Source organism: Vulpes vulpes, unplaced genomic scaffold, assembly GCF_048418805.1.
Source record: "Vulpes vulpes isolate BD-2025 unplaced genomic scaffold, VulVul3 u000000644, whole genome shotgun sequence".
NCBI lineage: Eukaryota > Metazoa > Chordata > Mammalia > Carnivora > Canidae > Vulpes > Vulpes vulpes.
In genome coordinates this window covers 569946-588259 of record NW_027325787.1, presented here as the reverse complement: position 1 = coordinate 588259, position 18314 = coordinate 569946, and the positions used below count along the sequence as shown (strand labels likewise).

General features: G+C 41.2%; 1 protein-coding gene across 3 annotated transcripts in view; it reads right to left on the bottom strand.

Annotated features, from left to right (window-relative positions):
• TDP1 (tyrosyl-DNA phosphodiesterase 1) overlaps positions 1–18314 on the bottom strand; it is an 83263-nt gene that overhangs the window by 56734 nt on the left and 8215 nt on the right. For all 3 annotated transcript variants that reach the window (XM_026012533.2, XM_072745582.1, XM_072745581.1), the window contains exons 4-11: positions 17560–17615; positions 15823–15919; positions 12112–12146; positions 7395–7487; positions 3942–4109; positions 3418–3496; positions 1361–1546; positions 754–802 (exon numbers count right to left, since the gene is read on the bottom strand). In XM_026012533.2, coding sequence (XP_025868318.1) covers positions 754–802; positions 1361–1546; positions 3418–3496; positions 3942–4109; positions 7395–7487; positions 12112–12146; positions 15823–15919; positions 17560–17615 — 763 coding nt within the window. The remainder of the gene's footprint in view (positions 1–753; positions 803–1360; positions 1547–3417; positions 3497–3941; positions 4110–7394; positions 7488–12111; positions 12147–15822; positions 15920–17559; positions 17616–18314) is intronic.

Sequence of the window (18314 nt, the reverse complement as noted above, 5' to 3'; positions counted from 1 at the left end):
ATTCAGAGCATTCTGCTTCCAGCCACAAGCAAATGCCAATCAGATTTCCTTTTTCCAGAGGCAAACCCTGTTTGGGTTTTTGGTTACTGCCTCTTGAATGTGCTATCTGGAGGGCTGTTGGATTCCAAAAAGAAGTTTAGTGTCCAGCACTGTATAAGGAAAACAGCAAACAAGGTTGAAAGTTCCTTACAAAATCATCCTGGCATTTCCAGATGAAGTGCCTTAGAAAGTATCAGTTAGGTAACACCAAAGGTTCATCCCCAGATTAAGTAGTTCTGGACCTTAAATATATCTGGGATTCATAACTGTAAGAATCACACAGAACCACAGACACAAGGAGGGAGAATACAGAGAGACCAGAGAAAAGCATGTCAATCTCTCTGGAAAAGCAGGATGCATCAGGGAAAGGTGGGTTTTTTTTCCAGACACCTTGTCTGGACAACCAACCCGTTGTTGGCAGAAGGGACCATCTTCCTTGTAGGAATGAGAACAAGTCCCCATAGTGTTACTGTGAGGATTCAATAATGTACTAAAATTGCCCCAAAGCATGGAACCATCTTTGGAACATAGTACCACTCAATAGAACCTACTTCTATGATCCTTAGCCAGTTAAGGGAAAATAGTTTCCAAATTTCTAACCAATTATTTTCTCAAGGGGAATGGCATTTTTATTGGTTGTTTTATGAAGTCTACCAGGACATTTATGAAGGATACACACACATAAATGCAACCAGGACATTTTCCACCAAGTACCTGGATACCCTTCTAAGCTGGTCCGCACATTTTCCACAGAAGGATAGATCTAAAAATAAAGGAAAAAAATTTCTTTTAAAAAGGGTAAAATACAAAACTCAAAATGTACCATGTTAAAGAAACTTTCTTAAAAGGAATGTTTTTAATGAAAAGCTCAGAAATATTTCATTTAAAAACTTCAAAAATGTACTTTAAACTTGAAGTTTAATTGTATGGAAAAATCGAACTTCTATTAACCATAGGATGTATACACACACATATTTGATGAGAAAAGTTTCCTCAAAAATGCCAAAGTAACACTGAGTTCAATGCAAGATTATTAATTCGGAAGTCTCTAATAATGCTCAGAATTCTGCTGGCAATGTTTTATCGAATTATTTTTTTCTTTGGCTTGAAAACCTGGAGGAAGGAATGGAAAAAAGTCACAGGCTGGTGCATGGCTGAAATGAGCTCTGCAGGAAACAGTACTATCCCAGCAGCAGAGGATACGAGGGCCTCTTGATCACAAACAACGGTACTGATATACTGTTGTTTCCATCCAAAAATCCCTGAATGAAACCTCTCTGAAGAGGACAGATTCTCATTCTTCTCCAGGAAGAGTACTCACCAGATGAAGAGGAACAGCACTCTTCCCTGGGGTCCTGCTCTCCTTCCCCAGCGTCACCAAGCTTTCTTTAAACTCAGAACACAACCATTTTGAGTCGTCAGCTCCCATGGACCCAATGCTTGAAAACTGACCTACTATTGGCCAAGACTCTCCTTTAGTTATGGATGAGGCGTGTTCTCTCAGAAGCTGTGAACAGAAAAGCTTTAACAACTCAGAACAAGGTTTTCTGCCTTTGGAACCCCTAGCCAACAGAAAAATGCTAAAAATGTTAGATATCAATTTCATACCCACTTTTTCTTTTTTTGGAAAATATTCCTGAAGTACTAAAAATACTTTAATGGAGTAGGTGGACAGAAGTGTTCTTCCAAAATTCTTTGTTTTGTATTAAAGCAAAACCAAATTTATTAAAAGATCCCTTTTAGTAGGAACGCCAGGTAAACCACTGACCTGCCATATGAAATGAGATTTTTGCCTTGAAGTAATTGTTTGATACCTAAAAAATATGAACTATTGTATGATCTTGACTCTTATCATTTGAAAGATACTTTAACACTTGGGCTCGATGTAGTAATGCTCTAAAACAATAAGTATATTTATGTATATATATATGGAACACCTGAAGTACTACAGGAAGCCTGATCTGCATTTCCTGCTTTGATACTTATGCAGAGCAGCAGAGGCAACCCAGAAATATTTGGAAAATTTATCTACTTCAACATGTACTATCTTACTACCAAGAGGCTGAAGAAAAATAAGCTGTAGTTCCTGTCCCAATGGAGCACATTATTCTGACTGGATTGGCTGGTTTAACATGTATTATTTTTCTTAACACTGCTTAGGCATTAATATTTATAATCATGCTTACCAAAAAGCCTAGTTCTCAGTTTCTGCTCTACTACGGCACAGTATAAGAAACAGGACTGACCTGAAAGCTACGAGACCCAGTTTCTGTTCTGGTGCTCGAGCCCCTGAACGGCTACCTGGCCCTCGACATGGCCCCATGCTTCCATGTACAGATCAGTGAAACAAGTCTGACCATTCCCGTCTTCCCTGGAGGGCAGCTGTGACGCCACAGGAGCTTGTGAGAAGTGGTCTGAAAACTCAGATGCTCTTGATCCCCCAGGAAGAATGATTCTACACATACAACATGTGTTGTATGTTAGTACGTAGCCTATCTCCACCATCAGTCCACAAGCTGACAGCCACCAACCAGCACACTGAAGGCTCAATGTGTGCCTTGCATTCTCTAGCTCATCTAATCTTTAGGTCATTTTTTGAGTAAAGTACTGTTATTAGGCCCGTTTTATAGAGGAGAGGAAAGGTCACATGACTTATAAACAGGTGAGGATTTGAACCCAGGTATGGGAATCTACCTCTAAGCTATGTACTTAGCTAGTGTGCTCTAAATGCCTCTTGACATCAAGCCGTCAGCTTCAAGATCTTATCTGCCTTCAGCTAACTTCAAAAAAGGAAAATTAAACAGTTTCATTAACCAAGGGTAATTCTTACGTGACAAATACTTCACAGAAAAAAAGATAAAACTTTTAAGAAAGCCACTTCAGGAATTTATTAGTTTTAGTAATAGGTCTCCTAAACAGAGATGAAGAAAATTGTAACCTTTAACTTGCTTGTTGTTTTAATTTGTTAAAGGCTTTTCTCTGTTCATTTTTATACCAGCAGCAAAGGCCTCTTTTGTTAATAACACTTAAAAGGCACTGGTTTAATAAAATATATTATAGCACAGTCATAGCCTTTACTCAAATAGTATTTGTTCTTTGTTGAATTTGTAGGTTAATCCTTCATATCCTGAAATCAAAAGCTACGATAGCTGCGTGAAAAATCTATAATAACTAAAGAAGTCCTTATACTTTTGCCATTTAGAGAAGCCTATACCTCTAAAGGTAAAACATTAACATTAAAAATTACTGAAAACTATAATCAGACAACTTATCAAGAGCCTGTTCACCCAGAATTGTTTTAATTATGAAGCTGCCATCAAAATATATTATAAATGAAAAATATACATTAATTTAAAGAGATAGTAAAAATTCTGTTACCTTTCTAAGCCTAAAATGTCCCCAATTATCTTTATGGCTTCCTTGAAAGCGTCCTGGGGTTGATCCAATAAGATAAACACTAAAAGGATATAAAATACAAGTTATAGAACAGAGTGATGTGTTTTGTGGATCCCCAAATCACAAAATACACACAAAAAACTAATCATGAGATATTCTAAGAGACCACCTATTTTCTTGTGATGCCTCCTCAGAACAGTAATGGATCCCGAACTCATTTTCCAGCCCATCAAATCATGCTGCAACACCCACAAGGTGTAAAATATCAGGCAAAGAAATTAAGGGTACTCCAGAGGGAGGCTTATGGTTAGCAGGAAGATTATTGGCTTCCACTTTAGGGCCCCAGATCCAGGAGATGCAGATAGTGAGAGGACCTGCTCACCTGGTATAAAGGACAGTCAAATATCATTCTACCTCTTTCCAAAGCCCCTGCAGTGGTACCTTGGGAGAAACGCAGTATCTACATTCACCCACTTTAAGAACCCCAAGTTCCAAACAATACATACTTGGTTTCTGAGAGATCATGCTCGTGGATGGTATCTATCCACTCCTTGAGAGGAGCAGCATTATAAGCCATCAAATAGCTGATAAGATCAGCTTTAAAATGTGTTGCTGATTCTCCAGATCTGTGGGTTGCCTGGGCCATCCGTGGGTATAAGGGGCTCAACCATATTCTGGAATAGAATAAGAAATAACTCTTTAACAGTCAGGAAAGCAATCAATCACAATGATACCTCTGTGCTGACTGTACATTCACCCTAAGGAAGAGGCAAATCTCACTTCCTGTGTTCACATGGTAAGCAGAGTGGATCCTTAGGGAACATGAAGCATAAATCCCATCACACCACTCCAAAGACTTCCAAGTTATTCAGAATGATTTTTCAATACATGATCGTGAGTTTAGGACCCACTAAAATCGGGCCTTTGCCCACCTCTCATGACTCCATGCTCTCAGCTCCCTCTTTGACCACACCTTCCTTATTCTCTACCCCCGTCACCACCTCCATACTGCCAAGACCCAGTGACAACAGCTAATAGCTGCATCTCAAACTGGCACAGCAAACTCTTGCCACCTATAGTAACCCCAGCAAGTTAAGTTACATCCACGTAGCATTTTAGCCAAGTAGGAAAAGGTTACCTACACTAAGGAAAAGGTGCAATCTAATTTCAATAAACGCATTTTCATGATGTATAGGCTATAGCAGTTTGAGGTATTTTCATATTCTGTACTTCTCTGGTGTCTGCAAAGAGGAGCTATCACATTTAATATTACATTCACACTAACCTCAGACTTTCAAATAACCCAGTAACATATTAAAGACATCTTTCATTTCGCCAGTTCTTTTCAAAAGGAGAACAAGTTCCTTTGCCCAACGTCTATAGTCCAGCAAGTGGGAAAATTGCATCAAAACCCAGTCCTTCTGTGAAGGGCTCCATGATAGGTCACAAACAGGTAAACCTCTGCACACATTTCTTAGCAGGGAGGCAGGTCACACCTTTCCTTCCCATTGTGAGGGGATCCCTTGTACAAGGTGTAACATTGTTACATGAGGACCAGCCCAGGTTCTGGGCTGCTAACTGGCTGTGTCATCTGGGGGCAGCTCAATGACCTCTGAGCGCCTGCCTCTCTACCTATAAGATGAGCACGCTTGGCTGGGTGGATTTATCCGTCTCCCCCTCACAAACAGCAATTCAGAGCCCACAGGCTGGTTCTGGCTCCCCCGGGATTAGGGGCTCATTCACAGCACTGTCTGGATGAGCAACAGGACAGATGACAACTTTCTAAACCAGGATACCGGAATGTGAGGTGTTTTTAGCACTTTACAAAGTAAAATGTGAAATTACCGTGAGCCAAATAATTTTAAAAGTGAGAAATTAACAGGCAGACCGACCAGCAGCTAAGAAGGATGGCTGGAACACTTGCATAGCAGAACAGCACCAACAGAGAATAACTAGGAGACCAACCATGAAAGTTGCACAGAAGGACTACATTTAAGCATTTGAAAAAAATTTATAACCCACAACACAAAAATGCAAATTTGAGAGATTAGAACTGTCTGTGCAATAACAGTACCCTATTCTCAGGTAGCAGGTAGAGGGAAGTTGGAGATTTCATACCCTTGGGTATGAAAACTTAAAACTGAGTTTTAAACCATGTGAGGCTATTACCAGTCAATTTAAAGAAAAAAAAAAAAAAGGCTTTTTCAGGACACATGGGTGGCTCAGTTGGTGAGCACCTGCCTTCAGCTCAGGTCATGATCCCAAGGTGCTTGGATTGAGCCCTACATTGGGCTTCCTATTCAGCGAGGAGACTGCTTCTGCCTCTCCTGCTGCTGCTCCCCCTGCTGAGCTCTCAAAAATCTTTAAAAAGCAAACAAAACCAAAATTTTCAGTACAGGAGAAAACCTGAATCATTATCCTTAATCCCTTCCTCCACAGCAGTCATCCCAGAGAGACCTAAAGCATCCTGGCTCAAGTTTCACTCTAAAAAAGCTGGAGGCCATGGGTGGGATTCTTTGAGCCACAGGAGACTGAGTGCCAAAACTCCACAGACTGATGAGTTTCAAAACCCAACTGGGCAGCTCAGAAGCTCTGGGAGGAGCAATGGTGTAGTTAACCCTAAACTCAGCTGATTGGGGGCCCAGTGTGGCTTAGTTGGTTAAGTGTCTGTCTTCAGTTCAGGTCATGATCCCAGGGTCCTGGAATCAAGCCCCACATCAGGCTCTCTGCTCAGTGGGGAGTCTGCTTCTCCCTCTTCCTCCCGCTACCCCTGCTTGTATGGTCCCTTTCACTAAAAATTTTTTTAAAAATCTTTAGATCAGGCTCTAAGCCCCTTGCTATGGTGGGGAAAGGAGTGGAGATAGACACAGAGATACTGGGCTTGGGGGGAAAAGCCTGCCTTTCAAACTGGAGGGGCGGTCTGGTATGAAGGGAGGAGGGTACTCTGGAGTCGAAGTGAGCCCACAGGACGGAAGCTAGAAGGTCCTGTATTTCAGTTCAGCTTAAAGGTGTGACTTGGGCTCTGTCAGAGCTCACATGCCCTGGACTGAAGAGTTCTGGCCGAGCCTGGGCAGTGGCAGGGAGCATTAAGGCAGGGGGGAGGAAGACTGGAGAATAAGTGAACTCTGAAGGGTTCCAGATGAATACTTAAGTTTCTTCTAACCCTGGCGAAGGCAGAGACATACAAAATGGCTTAAAAAAAAAAAGAAAAAAAAAAAAAGGCAATAAAAGCCAGTCAGGAGGAGGAGCTTAAGTGGAACAAATCCTTAAAACAACAACAAAAACCCAAGCCCCTCTTCTAAAAGTACTCAGACTAGAGCTAGCATAAGTATACCATGGTAAGTATACCATGACTAAGGGTTAGTAATAAAATAATTTAAAAAGCATGAAAAAATTTCAAATTCAAATTTTCTTTTGGAGATTCATGACCATATGAACATGTTAAATACTCTAAAAAGGCATTAATTTAGATTTCTTTTATGGAAAAATAAACTCGGTATGATGGGAGGTTTTTAACATATGATTAACTTCTAAGTTTCCCTTTAATACCATTTGGGAAATAGGCAAGCAAGAATGCAGCAGGTACTGGGGCAAGTAACTGATGGGTCTCACCAGAAAAACAGATTCAGACCTTTCATTTTACACCCTCTTTCCTGCCTCAGAGCCTTTGTATATGCTGTTCCCTGTACTTGCTGTAGAGTGTGTATAATCCTATTTTTGTAAGACCTGGGGAAAAACAAGTATTTATGTTTACACGTATGATAGTCACGGATATGTATGTACTCAACTGTTAACCCTTGAAGCAGTGGACCTGGGGGGGAGGTAGTAAGATACTATTTTCAGGTCTGTCTCTTTTTTATGCTACAGGTGAGGTTTTTGTGTTTTGTTTTGAAACAATCTAAGAGTCCAGTGAATGCCACCCAGAACCACTGCTGTGAAGTAAACAGAAGCCTACAAACCCCTGAGTTTTCTGGTGCCAGTCGGCATGGATGAGGTTGGAGGTGTGTATGACCACCCGGAGGCCTTCTTCATACAGCAGTAACATCATTTTCCTTTAAAAATAAGAGAACAAAGGCATTAATGCTGTTAAAATATATACTATTTTTACAGTGCAAATACCATAGCTAAAGGAGTTCTCAGAACCTTCTACTACTCAAACTTAACAGTTACAACCTTCATTTCTTCTACATGTTATTAAAATCAAAGTCTATTTAAGTGATAGGTAGAAAACCACCTTTTGAAATGCTCTGAGTAAACGGACTTTTGCCTCATCCTGCCCACATGGCCGAGCCTGACACTAGAAGCCCTTATCTATTCAGGACCATGGAAACCTTGTCCAGTGTTTCTCAAAGTATGGTCACAGCCTCCTGCTACTACATCGTAGCTAGTGTTTTTTAAGTTGTTACAATAGAGGGGTGCCTGGGTGGCTCAGTTAAGCATCTGACTCTTGATTTTTACTCAGGTCATGGTTTCAGGGTCAGGAGATCGAGCCCCATGTTGGCTCTGTGCTGAGTGGGGAGTCTGCTATAAGATTCTCTCTCCCTCTCCCGCTTAGGCTCTAAAATAAATAAGTCTATTTAAAATAGTTAGAAACAAATATATTGTAGATATTTAAATAACTGGTTTCACAGCATAGGAGTCATAGGAGTATGAACACGTGTGATAGACTATGTAACACTGTACTTTTTAATGTGGGTTGTGGTTTGGAAAAGTTTGAAAATGCTTCACTATCCTAAGACTGATCTTTTCTCATACTCCACAGATCCACAGATGCCATACTCATCACCAACACGGATCTAGCCTTGAAGTCTTTCCTTTTCTTCATGTACTCAGATGAGACCCAGCTGAGTCCTCCCTCTGCCATGGGCCTTCCCTCCAGTCGTCAGAGTGCTCTTGTTTTATTTCTAGACAGAGAAGAAAAAGGATACAAACAAGAGCTTTCTACTTGAAGCTAGAAGACCTAAGCTCTTGTCATCAACTGGAGGATGTAGGACCCTACGGAAGTCACTTGGTGTCCCACAGTTTCTCACTAATAAAGTAAAGGATCAATCTCTTCCTTGCTGCCCAGGGTTTTGAGAAGGAATCATAACATGCGTTCATGAAATGAACTCTCCCCCATGTGCATTTCCAGGACTCCTTCAGTGCCTTGCTTTATTTCTTCATCTACTCCTAGAGAGCTTTTGGTTTCCCAATTGTTTCATGGATCTAAGTTCTCACCCTGTAACTAGGGAGTCACTTCTCAAGGCAGTAACTCTGCCTTATTTCCATTGGGGCCAACATGCTACTTAATACCAACTGAGGTCAGTTCACGCATTGGGGCGGATGGAACTAACCACTGGTTCTCTCCAAATAAACAAAACTGAATTGTATATGGACAGAATGGGGTTAGCATAAAAAGATACTGCAAAGAATAGAAAAGAGAATGAGATATTTAGCTCTTGCCAAAATGAGAATTTAACCCAAGCTGGCAAACAGTAAGTTAATGCAAAGCTGGAGAAGTGACAGCTGCTGAACCAATCTTTTCTCCGTTTATGAAACGGGCTTCCTGAAATCTGGGCAGATTTACACACACAGTTGCCAAATCAGCAGCTGACTGTAATTAAGAATAAGGCCAGTTATGAATCCAAGATTTAAGTTTCACAAATATTTCCATTAATCAAGGCATCAATTATCAGGAAAATCATGTACTGCTGTCAGTGAATCTTATCCAACAGGATCGTGAGGTATTCTAAAGAGAGCCATCATCTCAGGCAAAGTGGCAGGAGCTAATAAAATCACAATTAAAAATGCATAAGAAATGAAGTCTCCCCTGAAGAAATGTTGACCTGCATATTACATGTTAAGTTGCGGGGGCAGTAAAAGGGATAATTTCCAAACCTGGAGCTATTCCAGTAAAGGGGGAAGAAAACCAATGTCTGCAGAGCACCTCTGTGCCAGGCATTCCAGAAGCTCTCCAGAATACAATACACATATCTCCCCGGTGATCCAGGAGGCATTAACAGCCTTATTTTACAACAGCAGAATCTATGGCCTGGTAGGTACTGGGAATGATCAAAGTTCCTGAATGAGCCAGAAGAGCTTGTTTGGATCTCATGGGGTGGGACCTTCATCTCACTAGGCATGGCTTCCACACGGAAGTACAGGGCCAAGGACACGTCACACAACTGGCAAGTATGTGGATGGGTAGGTCAATGTGGGACTAAGTCCTGTGTGGTGGGAGGCCGGGCTACAGATGTAAGCAGAAAGAGGTGCCTGACCACCCTGCAGTCTGCCACTGGCTCCCAGGCAGACATTCACCATTTGGCTGCTTTGGCTTCCCCCCTACCCCACCGATTCTCAGAGCTAGAGGTACTTTTGTTCCCAGCTCTGGGGGACAGTGAAAAAGTTCGGAAATCTAAAGCTCTGGGTGACAGGCCCTGAGACTGCATGGCATCCTACAGAAACATGGATAAAGCATGTTTATTGTACCTAACAGGGATAGTGACGGGGTCTATATCTTGGTTGTCTTCAGATGTTTTGTGCACAGTACATGGTCCAAACATCTCTGCTAAAGTGGATGTAATCTCAAAGACTACTTCCTACTTAGTATAGTAACTACACTCTCAAGTTGGGGAGGCACATTACACTCCAGCACTGCGAGCTGGAAGGTTTCCTCCTTTTTCTAACTCCTAATATTTTGCCTCTCATCCAAACACTAAGAGCTATGAGAACTATTAAGTCTCAAAACACCAGAGCTGTGTCTCATTACAACAGTAATTTAATCAATTCTTTAGAAATTTTTTAAATGAGCAACTGAGTAACTTCAAGACATGAGTTTAGTCTTCAAGATACTGGCATTTTAAAAAAATGTTAACTATGTGGCTGGGAAGGGCTCTGTTGTAATTACTTGCCTAGGCATTTACAATTCTGAGTAACTGCTGGGCTCAACCTGCGGGGGTGTGGGGGGTGGGGGTGGGGGGGTGCTGGGAAATCAATATTAGCTAAAACCAAATGAGAATGAAGAGTTAAATGGGTCCTTGTCCTGTCTTCAACAGTAGCTGGAAGATAACTGCTTATCTACGAAGGACCTCTATATAATGAAGAGGACGGGCCAAATCATGTGTTAAGTAGCATAATAAAAGAATAGCCCCTCTAGGATCAATCAAATGTTATCGTGCTAGATCCTGGCCAGACCCAACATGCTCAGTCCCTCACAGGACTCACAGTGTAATTGAAATGAAGATGGAAGATGCAGGCTCTCGTACATGCTGGTACAGAACTGCAGCGTGATGGTGCCCACAAAATGCTGACTGCTGGCACAGAATGTGGGGCCATGCAAGAAGCTGACACTAAGGATCAGCAAATCATGTCCAGGGCCCAAATGGGGGAATTTTAGAGTAAGATTTATGCTAGGGGCCTGGCTAAGGGTGGTGAACTAGGATTCATTTGGTGCTATTCATTACGGTCAGGACGTCTTCCTAGGACAGGCTGACTGCCGCCATCCACCGCCAGGGTCTCTTGTGATGCAGGGAGGGGAGCCTAAGATACCTACTCAGTCTACTCAAGGCTATTTTGTATCCTATCTATCATCCTGTGATAAGTGCTCCATAAAGAGTAATTTATACCTGAGTTAAACGCTTAAGTTCACAAGAATCCTCAAACCCTATCCTGTTAGAGGCTACCCGTCAGGGATGGTTGGTAAACACAACATTGACTCAGGAGGATTAAAGACCAGATAAAATACGGTGGAAAAGCATCCTCTTATGAAATAGCTCAGCCCTTCCTGTTCTGGTTCCTTTTTAAAACAGGCTGTATGCTTCAAACCATATTTTGCCAAAGAAATATGAACATATTTCCTGATTTCGAGTCACTGTAACATCAAGAAAACAATGGCCACAAGCAAGACTTGGGACTAATATTTCGACAGGTCAGAATCCATCCTAGGAGATTCCTTGTTGCCCTAGAGACTGTTACCTGAAAGGACATGCTTACAATTCCAACCCACTTCCACTGCTGGCTTATAAAAATACTGAAATAGGAACAACCATATCTTCTTTTTCTCATTTATAGAACAATTATGTAAAAAGGCTTAGTAGAACAGCCGTAAGAATTAACTGCAGTAGGAATCAAACTGATCATTAGGTGCAACATGTCATGTAGGAAGTAATAGAAGATTTTCTTTCCTGGTTTACAACATCTCAAAATGGTTCTAAAAGAAATTTCTGAGAAGTTTTGAGCAGGGATAGGCATCAGTGTCAAGTTAACAGCGTTGTAGTTTATCACAGCATGGAGCTGACCTAATATTCTATTTAATGCAATTCAGCATCTTAAATCAGACTTTTTTTTAAGTAGTGGAATCCAAAGGCACATGACTGACACCTAGAGTCATCTGTAACCTCAGACTACACAACAAACCACCACCGACTCCACCCCGCCCGCGCCCCCCACTGGCTGGAAGGGGTTCCTGAACAGAAAGCAGAAACCACATCACAGATTCAGATTTTCACATTAAGAGCCAGAATCCCAGGACTTTGTCTTAAGGCTGTTGGTAAACAGCTCCACCTCCTCTACTTTCTTACGGATGTTCTTTTCCCTGTCAAAACTGTCACCTGGGAGTTCCTTTAAGGGCACTTTCAGAATAGTGTCCTTGGCTCTACTAAAATCACACCCTCTCCCATCTTGTAAAAATTTGCTTACGTGTGGTGTGTTCCAAATGCAATATCCAACTTTGCCTAGGATGAAAAAGAAGTTGAGTCACTTATTTTTAGCAAACTCAATATCCTTATCTATTGGAAATTAAGTTAGAAAAGGTTTGGGTCAACATTGTTTTGAGTTGTTTTCACTGCCCTCTAGTGGAGAGGCCCTGGACTGACAATACAACTTTTATAATCCTATCCAGTGAGGTTCATTAGTTTTTTAATTAGCCAGAACGATTTGATATATGCTGAATTTTTAATTAGTCCTCAGAAGAAGTCTTTACCTTTAGTTGCCAAAAAAAAAAAAAAAAAAGGGACCGTAAGCAAAGTTTTAAAATTAAGATATTTGGCTTACACAGAAATTAATGTATCAGAAAATTTCTAGACCGTATCTAAAATGAACAATGTGGTAGCGTACATTTTGATGTTAAAACAGAAGTTCTCATATTGATAACCTAGCGAGTGCTGAAAAGATAATATATTCAATCTATTTTCCTATTACAAAATGATACCTTAACAAATAGGAATGGGTGGAGAATTAAAACATTTTTAGCTAACATTCAGTATTGCAAGACCTTGGTTAAGCAGAATACATCTCAAAATGTAGGCTATGAAAGAGTTAAACAGAAATGTCAAAACAGTTTAACAGTGAGGAATGTGGACACAGGGACACAAAAATCCCATCCTTACAACTTCGGGTAACTTTGAAAAATACTTAAATCTCTATGCCTCATCTTTTTTTCTCTTTACAATGAGGGTGCTGTTAGGGGATTCAGAGTTTTAGGAGTAGATGAGTCAACTACATGGACTGTCTAGAAGAGAGGGCCTGCATGGAGTAAGCACTCTAGAAATGGAACTAAGTGCTTCTAAAAATCAAGCTCCCCACCCCAACAGGGCAGAGGGATGGACTTGTTTGCTGGAGGCAGAAACAGGCAATTAGAAGACAACAGGTTGAGTAGGACACACCTGTCTTGGGGATGCTGAGACAGGTGGCCCCGCTCACTACACCCTTTAAGCTCAGTGTTTGGGGATGCTCACAGACCAGAATGCATTTGTAGGCTCTGGCCACACAAATGAAGAGAGATCAGAGAAGAGTAGGTCTTTAAAACTATAAAATTAGAATGAAGATTGTCTCTCTATAATCTGGTATTTGGCTCAGAAAATGCAGTGGTCAAGAGACTTGGCTTCTGAGTTTAGTTTTGCTGGCAGTTGTTTGCTCTTGGGCAAGTCTAAGCATAAGCATAGTAACTTCAACAGGTAATCACTAACAGATGCTTTTTGGGGGCAAATGTACCAAATCCTTGGTACTACAACCGAGTGAAGATGACTATTAGCAATCCGTCCTAGAGATAAATTAGGCCTACAGAGGTTAAGTGATGGACCCAGATGGACATAGTGAGTAGAGAACTGCAGAACTCAGGCAGTTTGAACTTTGACCACTATAAGGTCTCAATCTCTGGCCTCAGGCCCCACATGTGCAAAATGGGAAGATCCGCTGATTTTCACTACTATGCCTCAGCTCATCAGATGTTATGTTGCACTCCTGTCCTAAAAAGCCAAGAATTCATCTTACTGACAGGATGTGATGGTAATTCAACAGGTCAGGATGATATCACAGTCCTACACCTTGGACTAGAACTGGGACCTTCTGAACAGCTCTTTGGTGGAGGTAGAGGACAGTGGGCCGTCGTGCCCCCTAGTGGCCAGCCTGGAGCACACCAACAGACCTGCCACTCACTCCCCCAAACTTTCCAGTACAAGTGGCTAGACTCTGAAAGTCTATTTCCACTGATTTCATGATTGCTTTTTAGGATTCCTGGGTTATTTTCTAACCACTATTAGTCTCATGAGCACTATCCTACTGCAGGTTAAACTCTTCTTTTGGAAGAAGCAAAAGCAAAACATGGGATTTTAGGCAACTGCCAAGCAGACGCTTATGTATAAAAGCTGAGCCATAAACATGCTGGGTCAAGGAGTGACTGTTTTAAAAACTCCAACTACATAAAGTACTGTGGGTCAAATCACAGGAAAAATTTAAGCCAGGTTTAAGACTGAGCAGATTGAGATTTCTCCCTGTGAACCTTTAAGAATAACCACATACACAGATAGCATTTTATAGTTGAAAGAACATTAAAATGAGTTGGAATTCTTATATGAACAGGGAGGAAAAAAGACATTAGAAAGAAAATGAAAAATGATCTAGGTTACATGTAGTTCACGCTTGTCAATGCACTCCAAGAGCATAAATCTAGAGGCTATTTCACTATGGCAAAGAGAAAGTATCTTATTGTGGCTGCTTGGAAATGGACTAGTCAGCTGCCCAAACAGGAAAAGGTCAGTATGACCTCAATCACTTCAGAGCCACCATTTCCACAAGAAGGAAATCATACTATGAAAAATTCTTGCTTCTCTCTCCCCAGTTTGTTGCACGAAATCCCACACCCAGTATTCTTTTAGGGATGGAATCAAAAGCAACTAGTCATAAAGGAAGTCCAAGACTTACAGTGTATTTTCACATACAGAATGAAGGGCATTAGGATAGAATTCTGGGACTGTAACAAGAACCTCGGCAACAACTTTTTGGCCTTTTCTGCTTTGCTTTGGTCCCAGCAAACAAAGCAGATACAGCTGTTACAAGACCACTTATTGTTCCCTCATTAGGCCTAGACATTTGCAGCTCAACTCACATAGTTTCTTAATAGGTTTACTTCATTTGTCCAACCTTCCAGTATAGACCTTCGCTGGAATTCACACGAAAAAGATCAGAGGTCTATGGGTCAAGTGTCAGCAACAAGTACCCGTCAGATAAGTTGTCAAAACAAAGTTTTAAGCTGCATTCACAGAAAGCAGCACCCATGATTTGCATTCAGAAAACCTGGTCAGGTTCAAGAAGGACAATGACAAACTAGATGCAAACAGAGGAGCGCTAGCAGATGGGGGAATGATAGGGATTCTTGTTACAACTAAAGAAATGATGCTCAAACCTGAAAGAAAATGAAGGAGGTACAATAGAGGACTTTATAAACAGGTATCAGTCACATTTGTAGAGTTTATTATATGTGGCTCCAGAGAGGGGGAATCAGGACCCAAGCCCAAGAGGTAAAAGGAGATGATGAGGATTAATTGTGTGTGTCAACTTGGCCATGTCACAGTATCCAGATATTTGGGGAGATATTGCCATGAAGGTCATTTTTAGAGGAGATTAACATTTGAATTAGCAGAGTAAAACAGATTTCTCTTTGTGAACCTCATCCAGTCAGTTGAAGGCTTAAGTGAAAAAAAGACTATCTCCCTCAAGGAAGAGGAAATTCGGTCTTCAGAACATCTTGGACCTGAGCTACAGCATCTACTCTTCTGGGTTTCCAGCCTGCAGGCTTACCCTATAACATCTAGACTTGCCAGTCCCCAATCATGTGACCTAATTCTTTTAAAGTAAGTCTTCTACACACACTTACCCTATTGGTTCCGTTTCTCTGGAGGAACCTGACAAATACAGAGATATCAGGTCAACAAAGAAAGAAAAATCCTTCCAACTTCAAGGGCTACCCACACATAGATGGGTGTCTCAGAAAGCATTTAAGTCAAGGCTCGAAAAGTTATCTGTTGGTGATGCTAGATAAAGGATTCTTGCTCTAGGTGGGTAGTTAGATTAAATGTCTACATTTCCTTTCAACTCCTGGACTAAGCACAATCTCAAACAGAAGTAGCTTACCTGGCAGAGGGAAATGTTTTCATAAGGCTTGGCCTGGGCATGTAAGTGAGCCTTAGCTTCTCGTTTATCTCCGTGCACAAGCAGGATTGGTTTCTTCCTAGAAACAGAAGTATTTAGAATACATCTTTTATAAAGCTGGACTACTGACTAAAGAATGCTAGTTTCCTTACCACCAGACAAGTGTTTCTAGTGTTTGTGGTGACTGAGTACGGAGCTAAAATAGAGCACTAACCAGTTACTCTTTACTAACCAGTTACCTTTACAACAGGGTCATGTGGCCTGATCCCAAAAAAGATCTGATGGGACCCAGAGAAATTGTGACTCAAGGAAATCCCTAAGTAATTATCTTCTTTGGTCCAGAAGGACATATAGTTAGCTCTGTGTTCATGTGTTTAAGTTCAGATTAAAAGATACACAATTACTGTTACCTAGTAGGATGCTCTTCTCTCTCCCTTCCTTTGGACCAAGCAAAAGAGCATTTCCTCATTAGACCTATATTCACTAAACTCCTACTGTGTAGTAGGTATTGTACTCGTCCCAAGATTATAAGGGTGAACAAGCCCACGCCCAAGGCATGACACAGACTTATTAATAAGTGGTTGTAGAGTTCAAGGAAATAAGGTATCTTATGGCCGAGTTCTGCTCAATGAAATAGAAGCAGGTGTTGTGTGGGACATATAGGAGGCTGCTCAAAGGAGGCATAGCTGGGAGGTGGCCCTTGTGCCCTTTCTCCTGCCTGCCACCTGGAACAGAGACCAGTGACCTGGAGCACTGGGTGCCTTCCTGGACCATGAAGATACTTTGAGGACATGTACAGGATGGTGGGACAGAAAGACACAATGGGTGACTAAGTCCCTGAGAACCACATCAGCCCCCAAACCAGACCACAAATGTCTACTGTCTGGACTTCTCAGGCTGGAGAAACTGTTTTCTCTCATTTAAGCCACGGTTATTTTTGCTTTTCTGTTATATACAGCTAAAACTAACCCTATGTGTTACAGGTCAAACACAAGCCCTTGAGTGACAAAGCCTCTCAGGAAATTTCAATATAATTTTATCTGCTATTAATAAAGGTTTCCAAAATCGGATGTCCTAAATGTACCAAGGACTTTGAGGACCCTGACCAATTATTTTGCTGTGGGTATATTCCTTTACCTTTCTTGCTGTTAAGGGTTTTGCTTGGTGAATGTTAGACATAGCATTGTACAGTGACCTGCCACCTGTCCTATCTGTATTCAGGCTACACCACCTAATACCAGGCTGAGGAACTGTAGAGGATGAACTGAAAAATCCATCACCTCTGTAATCTGGATAAAAGAAGGCTCTCAAACCCCCTTCACTGGCTCCTGAATACAGGAAGAATTATTAGCAAATGTTCTTTGAACAGCACTGCTGTGCTAAGGGAAGCGTGGCATGTTTACAGGTCTAGAAAGCAGATAGTAATGATCTTTTCCTTCACATTAATATCAAAGTTCTTTAGATTGGGACTTGTCTTTATCTACTTCTGGAAACAGCAACAGCCATGAATGCTAACATCTATATTAGGAACACAGGAGATTAATTAGAATAGATCAACAAATGCTGTTTTTCCTATGTAACAAGGTTTGTATGATTAATAGTTTCAAAAGAAATATTAAAAAAAAAAAAAAAAAAGATGAACAGCAGTTGCCTGTGAATCACTAATCTTGTATTTTCGAGCCCCATTACAGTTGTTCTCAGTCATCCTGTGGTCCTCACCTGAACTCTGGTGGATACTGTTTTATGAGCCAGTCCACATCAAAGCAGTAGTTAAACTAGATGGGGAAAGAAAAGGAATAGCGTTATGGGTGATTCAGCCAAGCAGAATAGTTCAGTTATTGAACTGAAAGAAACTAGACTAAGGATGAACTCCCAAGTATTATTTATAAACCTGGACAGTTGTGTTACGATACTCAAACCTAGAATGTATCCTGAAGGGAATAACCAATTCAAGGAATCTGAATCAATGGGATAGAGCAGGGAAAAAAAAAAAGGTTCTAAGGAAAGGATCCTGCAGGCTTTGGCAGTATTTCTAAGTAGTCTTACTACATATTTCTAAGAGCCCTCTGATTAATTTAAATAAAAGGGCTTATTAATTTATCCCTTTTCCCCCTAGGTGATCATAAAAAGGACTTTTAGAACATTTCTTTTCAGCCTAACTTATAAGCTAGCTTTGTGAACAGGCCTCTGGGACTGGACATTCACTAGGCTTATACCAATTACACTTGACTACAAGTTCTGCACCTCCCCAAGAGTTGTACTAGAGACCCAGGAGATTAACTGTGTACCAAAAAGAAGTCCCTCAGGCTGGAATTCCCAGAGTGATTTCTTGGTCAGCCAGAAGCTGCACTGGTACCGGTATCTTTATTCCATGCTGATGGCTGGACACAGCCTCAGCAGAACTGTGGTTCTTGGCACCAGCCTCCTGGCACATACCATCTTGGGGACCCCATACAGGACTGAGACAGGTCCTC